Source organism: Lycium barbarum, chromosome 6, assembly GCF_019175385.1.
Source record: "Lycium barbarum isolate Lr01 chromosome 6, ASM1917538v2, whole genome shotgun sequence".
Taxonomy (NCBI): Eukaryota; Viridiplantae; Streptophyta; class Magnoliopsida; order Solanales; family Solanaceae; genus Lycium; species Lycium barbarum.
In genome coordinates, this window is record NC_083342.1 from 1267802 (window position 1) to 1276006 (window position 8205).

An 8205-nucleotide genomic window follows, 5' to 3' on the forward strand; every position below is an offset into this window, starting at 1 on the left:
GAAGATCAAAGCAGCCTCCAAGAAAATTTTAACCTGCTTAATTAAGTAATACGATTATTAAAGATGATTCTTTCTTCTCCCTTCCTTGGGCAGAAAGCCACGATGTTTGAAGTTACACGAAGTTTCTTTCTTGCATCAAACTTTTTTGTTCCCACCGTCGAGGTTGTGGTAGGGTAGTAAATAACACTATATTCTTTACCAAAACTTTTATCCGAGCCTTGGGAATGGTCGCCTTTGATGGTGAGAGTTTAACTGATGTAGGGTTTTCTGGCAGGAAATCGGACAAGTCGAGCCTCAAATTGAAGCAGACTAAAGTGGATCCAGGATTTAATGTTTATGGGTTCCTGTCGCAACTGCAAGTTAATACTATAATAACAATTTAGTTCATAGTCAAATACAAGGATGTACATATATGTTTAGTGGATTTTTTTAAATTTATATATAGGGTTTGGTAAAGTAGTTGTTATGTGATCGGTAGGTAATGGGTTCAAGCCATGGAAATAACTGCTTGTAGAAATGCAAGGTAATACTATGTACAATAGACCCTTGTGATCCTGCCCTTCCAGGACCCCGCGCATCGTGTGAGCTTAGTGTGCCGGACTGCCTTTTTTAAGGTCTCAAAACTACTGAGTGCATTTGAACTCATAATTGACCCTCTATAACCTGCATCCTGAAAGTGAATATCGAACACCGAATGGAAACTAAAAAAAATCTCACATTGAGGAGTAATAGATTTAAATATAGTCACCACCATAAATATGAAGAAATGAATAATATCGGCCTCCATTCTTAATCAATCAAGCTTGTAATAAAAAGAATTCTAATAGAAACTATTTTTCTTTAAAATGAGTCCTAAGCTACACGAATTTGAATTAGTTGAGTCGGTGTATAAATTTTCGATATATTCGAGATAGGTATACAAAAATATAGAGAGAGAGTCAAAGTTGCAGAAAAAAAAAAAAGTTAGCCATTAGTCAGGGAGGATTTCAACTAATCCTTCCACAAATGACAACCAAAGAATAGGAAAAACAAATATTTAATTATGATTATCGTTTTCGTAATCTCCCTTCAATTGCAATAAATCTCATCACACATCATTATACTGTTCTCGGTCCATTTCGCCAACCTTTCTATGTTGTGTGGTAAGAAACTTTTTCTTTTTCTCCTAAGTGCTCCAGTAAAAATTAACGACCATTTATTTGGTCCCAATTTCTGCATACGATGAGAAAAATAGTCTATCTGCACCTAATATATATATTTGCATCAAACGAAAAAGTGCATGACGTATTTTTATATGTAACGATGATCAATTAATACAGCATGTATTTTCTGTTTGTCAAACATGTTTCCGAAAAATGTGTTTTTGAGCCGAGGCCGAGGATCTGCGGAAAACAACCTCTTTACCTCACAAGGCTGGAGTAAGGTCTACGTACACTCGCCCACCTCAGACCCACTTGTGGATTACACCAGATATATGTTGTTGTTGTATTTCCTATTTAATTTTCGACATTTATGCTTAAATACATTACTTGATTTGATGCAAACATCGAACTTGAATAAATATTTCTCACACATATATATTGGCAATAGATCAATGAATTTAATCTTATAAAGTGAAAAAACATATTATTAATCGTGATTAGGTGATAAAAATATATCAGAAAGAATAAAAATTGTCTCTTATGCTTGGTGTTAGGTTCAAATTAATCCCTTAACTATACTTCTAGGCAGTTTTAGTCTTTTACCGAAAGTGAGCACTTTTAGTTTATGACTTTAAGTATTTTAGCAAACTCTTATATTTTAGAAGAATTGTGAGGGGAAAATTTAGCCAGAAAGATCGGGGAAAGTCTCATCAAGTCCTAGAACGCAAAAATTGTACGAGACACCAAAAATAACATAGTTTGCACCTCAAAAGATTGTACCATACTCTAGAAAATAGATCGAAAATATCAAAAACTGCACCTCCAAATGTAAATTTCCAATAAAATACTTTTTTTTTATACGTTTTCGATCAAAACAGAATTTATAATATTTGTCGGTGAAAAAAACTCTCATTTTGAAAAAATAAATGGAACAATCAGATTGCAAAATCATTCCATAAGTTTGTATGCTTATTATTAATGAAATGAAATGTTCTAGAAACACTTGGTAGGTCATCAGAACGATCAGCATATATACCTTACCTATAAATGTCATTGTGTCAAAGAATAATTTCAAGTATCAACGAATTAAATAACAGAAAAATGCATTTAATTAATGTGTCGCCACAGGCAGTTAGTCTCCTAGGCTTCTCAAGGGTGTCTAGAAGGTGGCAATTAAAAAAAGCATATTTTCAGTCTGTAGCACATGATCATATGTTAAGGTTTGATTTTCGTCATAGTGTTATGTGATTAATTAATTATAAGAGAACATCTTTTACTATAGGACATAGGATTTAACTTATAAATATGATGGTCTAAAAAGTTACATAATTAGTACTTTATAAATGGTTATGGCGAGTAATCTATCTTAGTTTTCAGATTATTAATTTTACTTTTCAAAAACGTTTTGTAAAATTATCTAGGTAATCTGATAGCATATAAATAATTTTTTTATACTATCAAGTATCAACGTATAGAAGTTAAATTCAAAGGGATATTGTCAATAATTTTTACATGCAAATTACAGTATTTTGTTGCGGTAATATTGGAAGGTGAATTCCAAATCCCAGTACTCCACGCAGCAGCCAACAAGTTGCACTTTGATAAACTCCTCCTTTTTTGGTTTATTTTCTATACTTAGATATTTTTTCGATCAGTTTCAATTTATGTGAAACCATTTGACTAGATACGGAATTTAAGAAAAAACAGAAGATTTTTAAACATGTGGTTTTAAATGAGTCACATGTGGCTATAAATCACTGCATAAAGGTAAATTGTTTCCAACTATAGAAAGTGACAATTCTTTTTACACGAACTAATAAGAAAATAGGTTCACATAAGTTAAAACTGAGGGAGTAGTAAACAATGTATCCCTGACAATTGTGCAAGCGCAATAATTTTTTATTTGCTTAAAACAAGTGCAATAATATGGTGACGACAAATGAATCATTTAGGGAAAAAAACATGCATTCGATATCAACAAAATCATAGAGACAAAAAGAATTTATTTTATTAAAGGACCTTTTTTCAACAAAACAAATTTGATTAAAAATTGAATAGAATTTCCACCATGAAGTGTCGAGGAAATATATTTGAAAATGAGCTGTCCGTTGTCTTTTCATATTTGTAATTTGTTTTCAGTAAAAGAAACAACATACGCTTCAAACCTGATATATTTGACATGTTTTCACCAAGAATTTTTTGGGATTGATAGAATATATCTCCATCCTTAATTAAAAATTTTGAGTGCGAGCCCGAAATTTAAAAAAAAAAAATCTTATAAGAATCGCTTCCCGGCCCCATAATGAGCACACGCAACACAAACCCAAATTATTAGGACTCCAATATAAATATTGAATACTGGAAGAAAAAATGTTCAGCCAGCTCAAATAGCTAGAAATTAATTAAAAAGGACCTTTTTCAACAAACGAATTTGATTAAAAATTGAATAGAATTTCCAACGTGAAGACTCAAGGAAATATATTTTAAAAAGGGGCTGTTTGTTGTCTTTTAATTTACAATATGTGTATTATGTATTTATGTTCTAATTAACAGAAATAACATATGCTTCAAACCTGCTCACAAATAGCTAGAAACTTCTTAATTCACACAGAAAGTATAGTCAAAGGCACAGCTTTTAAGATCTTCTTGGTCAGTTTCACATTTTACTTTCCACTAATACAACTTTAATTTTTCTTCTATAAAAGCATCCATTAAAGGTTAAGTTACCTTAACAACAAAACACAAAGTTCTTTTTCTAAAGTGGGAAAAATATGGATACAATGCTTGCAAGAACCAACAAAATCTTGTTCCTTTCTTTTCTTCTTCTCACAAGTGCATTATTTCTTGCAACATGTCATGAAGTTGGTTAGTATCTTTAGATTGTGTCTCAATTTAGTTTTTTCTTTTTCGTTTTCTATTAGTATTCGGTACCCGCATTGGGTCCGATTAAATTTGGATTCATGCTGAAAAGTCTTACATTGGGTAAAGCGCTCCCTAATTAATAAAGGCGACTCATATCCAGTAGGGCTCAAACCCGAGATCTCTGCTTAAGAATGAAGGAGTACTTACCACTCCACCACAACCTTTATTTCTCTCAGTTTAGTACTTTTGTAACAATCATGTGTTCTAATTATAATATTTTCATTATTATTTTACAGATGATGAAAGTGAGTTTAGTTATGATGAAGAAAGTGAGAATGGACCAGCACATTGGGGTGAAATTCATCCAGAATGGAGTACGTGTAATTCTGGAAAATTGCAATCTCCAATTGATCTTTTGAATGAGAGAGTTGAAGTTGTTTCTTATTTGGGAAGACTTAAAAGAAGCTACAAAGCATCATCCTATGCTACTCTTTTGAATAGAGGACATGATATGATGGTAAGAACAAAAAGATCACAGTTTTTATTCTGCTTGGTACGATGGGTGTCATTTTTTATAAAAGTATATTTCATAAGTTGTTTTTTGTTGTTGGGTTACAAGAAAAGGAAAACTGGCTTTCGTTACCAATGGACGGAAATTATTTTTCTTACAATGACCTTAATTTTTTGTTTCCTATAAGTTGCTCCAACCACACTTATAAATGATCTTTAATACTCAATTCTTCGATTTGACCATCCGGCATTCAAGATTTACTTGTTCGACTAATTCGGATTAATTCTTGTCATGCATGACCCACAAAGCCGGAAGTGTTCCCTAGCTACAGCCTACATGGAGTTTCTCCATTTTTAGGGTTTAAAATCGAGAAATATGATTAAGGATGGAAGGATCTTATTCATCCTCAACACTCCTTAGTAGTAAAAGTACATATTCAAATGTTTCATCAAAACACTATCTGATTTGCAAATATTATTATTATTATTATTATTTAACATAACTTTTTTCGGAAAATATCTTCAACTCACCGAACCAAAGAACATAAAACATTCTATATAAATTTGGTGTAAACATAATTCTAGATTTGCGATAATTTCAAGCCTCAATGGCATATAAAGTTGGAGTAAACCCAATTTGTTTGGTAATGCTGAACTATATAGGTCCTCTTTATCAACAACTTGACCTACTACATGAAATTAATCAAATATACAATCATTATTTTTTGTTTGGTGTTATTCACTATTTAACCTACCACGAGCGAAAAAAAACAACAAGTTATTTTTTGAATATGCGACAATATTGTTAGGTGTTTAATTTCTTGAAATTAAGAGGGGAGTTATGGGAACGTTACGTTGAATAGTAATTTATATTAATCTGTAAATATATGCGTAAATTTTGGAAAATTCTCATGATACTTAACAAGTGGTTTATTTTTCTTCTCTTGTGATAAATTTGATGAATATAATTATTTATTACTGCAGTTAAGATGGGAAGGTGGAGCAGGACATATTGAGATAAATGGAACAAAATATCAACTCAATCAGGCTCATTGGCATTCCCCTTCTGAACATACTATCAATGGAAGAAGGTCCTTAATTTATTTATTTAATAATAATAATAATAATAATAATTATTATTATTATTATTATATACTTTCTTGTTTATTCTTGTTTGTAATATTCTTGAATTTACATATTTAAGTAGTGCCATTTTGTATGAATAACTGCAGATTTGATTTGGAGGTTCATTTGGTTCATGAAAGTGAGGATGGAAAGACTGCAGTTGTTGGAATAATGTACAAGATTGGAAGAGCTGATTCCTTCTTGTCTAAAGTACATTACACTAAACACAACTTTTAATTCAGAGTTAATTTTCATACGCCAGAATATTTACACTATTAAGCTACTTAGAAGATGACTATAAATAATTATTCATAATTAGTGGAATTAGTAACCTAACAATATAGGATATGTAATTTACTACGACAAGCGAATTACACTGATAATGTAAATATTCTTTAACACTATCGGTATATGTAATATGGTCGATCTTTGATTTCAGATCGAGGGTGATTTAAAAGCTCTAGCACATACAACAGGTGTGGAGAGAAAGATAGGAGTAATTGATCCAAAAGAAATAAAGTTGGGTAGCAGAAAATATTACAGATATATTGGCTCGTTGACTGTTCCTCCTTGCACTCAAGATGTTGTCTGGACTATTGTAAGAAAGGTAATTTCAAAACTTCAAAGGTTTTTTTTCTTCTTCATTGTAACGTAGTTCAAAGGAAGCTTTGAAGCAACGGTAAAACTGTTTCAGTATAATCGATAGGTCTTGAGTTTCGAGCCGTAGAATCAGTCAATACTGATACATCGTGGCTTTTTTGGGACTTTAAATTAAACACAAAGTACTTAGTGTACCAAGCTATCCTTTTATTATAACGTACTTTGAAGTTAATATTCGACTTCGTCTTTACGTTTTCTTAGGTGAGGACTGTCACAAGAGAACAAATGAAGCTAATCCGCGAGGCGGTTCATGATGTGAGTTGCGACACTTCAATTCCAAATTAACTATGTTATTACAATTTAGAATTATGATTATTGCCTAGTAATTATCAATTATTCTCCATTACATTTAACTTAGAATATACATTGACATTATATTGATTTTTATGCTATAAGTTTGGTTAGGGAACAAGTTATCTCGGGATAACTAATTCTGGGATTAGTTATCTCGGGATTGTTATCCCACCCTCTATGTAGGATAAAAAACACTACAATCCCGGGATAACTTATCCGGGTATTAGTTATCCCGCGATTTTATCCCAACCAAACGTAGGACAAGGCGGTACTAAATTTTATCCCAGGACTATTTTTGCTTATTCATCATACCAAACGACCCCTAATAGTATATAAAAAATTTACACCATCAAATTTATTAAGTTAACCTAAAATGACATGTAACTTTTCGTAGCAATAAGTCTAATATGGTAACTAGCAAAACCGAATAATAACCCCTTATATATCTAGTTAAATTGTTTATACTCAAGGGCGGACCCATGCACGTTGAGCTAAGGGGTGTATTGTCGGAGCTAAGGGTGATATATATATATATATATATATATATATATATAAATAAACGAATGGACACCTCTTGACAAAGAATATGTTTTGTTGAGATATATGGTTTAGCGCCTAGTTTTGGTCTTTGATGTTGGAGGTTAAACCTCAGCACAAGCATGTTTTTGGAAAAACAACATCTTTTGCTTAAAATTGTGATTAAGCATTATTGAACCCACGACCTCTTCTAACTTAATACTTAACTAAAGTATTAGATTAAGTTGACCTACAACAACGTAACATGTAACTTTTCTTATTAAATCTGATATGCTAACTTGAAAAATAGATTAATAATACGTTGTATCCAGTTAAAACACCTTTATAGATATACTATCAATATACATAACTTAAATCCATTTATATTACCGAATTAGCCTTTTTATGAGGAATTATTTGTTGTTGTATGTCAATTTAACCTAATGGTATAGATACTAATGCTCTCTCCATCATGTTTTTTTCCTTTTGCAGGAATCTGATACAAATTCCAGACCAGTCCAAGCAGCAAACAAACGACCGATCCTACTCTATAGACCAAATGATCCTAAAGAATAATTGAAATGGCTCTACAATCCCAGAAGGATTTAATCATTTTCATAGTTATAATTATCATGATGATTTTGTTTATAGTAGAACAAAATTAAGCTCAGTATATGAGCTGAGCTAGAAATGGCCATATTCCATAAATGGTTGTTACCTTTCTTTAATTTTTTTTTTTTTTAGTAACATGATCGGAATTCTTTCCACTATATAGTAGTATACATATTTCTTTGTTGTATTGATCGATCATTCAATATTTAATTGTAGCCAAAATAATTGAAGACGTTTAGTTCTTTGTAAATTTTACCATCAGGCCCCTCATTGTTTCTGTCGCTGACGTATTTGTCTTAATCAATTATTCTACCAATAACCCCACAAAAAGCAAAAAATGTAGGAAGGTTCATTAATTATAAATTAGTAACGCATCAAATAATTAATTATTGGACAAGATTATGTCAAACATTCGGCAAAGCACAATATCTATTCCACGAGCCTTGCATTTGTCCAACAGATAGACTAATATGGTCTAATGAGG

The 8205-nt window shown here is 31.6% G+C and overlaps 1 protein-coding gene across 1 annotated transcript; it reads left to right on the top strand.

Moving 5' to 3' along the window:
- The first annotated feature begins 3853 nt into the window (after positions 1 to 3853).
- LOC132599445 (alpha carbonic anhydrase 7-like) lies at positions 3854 to 7971 on the top strand. The gene is made up of 7 exons (XM_060312818.1): positions 3854 to 4007; positions 4301 to 4521; positions 5499 to 5605; positions 5747 to 5849; positions 6079 to 6246; positions 6501 to 6554; positions 7602 to 7971. The coding sequence occupies exons 1-7, from the start codon at positions 3914 to 3916 to the stop codon at positions 7683 to 7685; spliced, it is 831 nt and encodes a 276-aa protein (XP_060168801.1). The 5' UTR covers positions 3854 to 3913; the 3' UTR covers positions 7686 to 7971.
- The last annotated feature ends 234 nt before the right edge of the window (positions 7972 to 8205 follow it).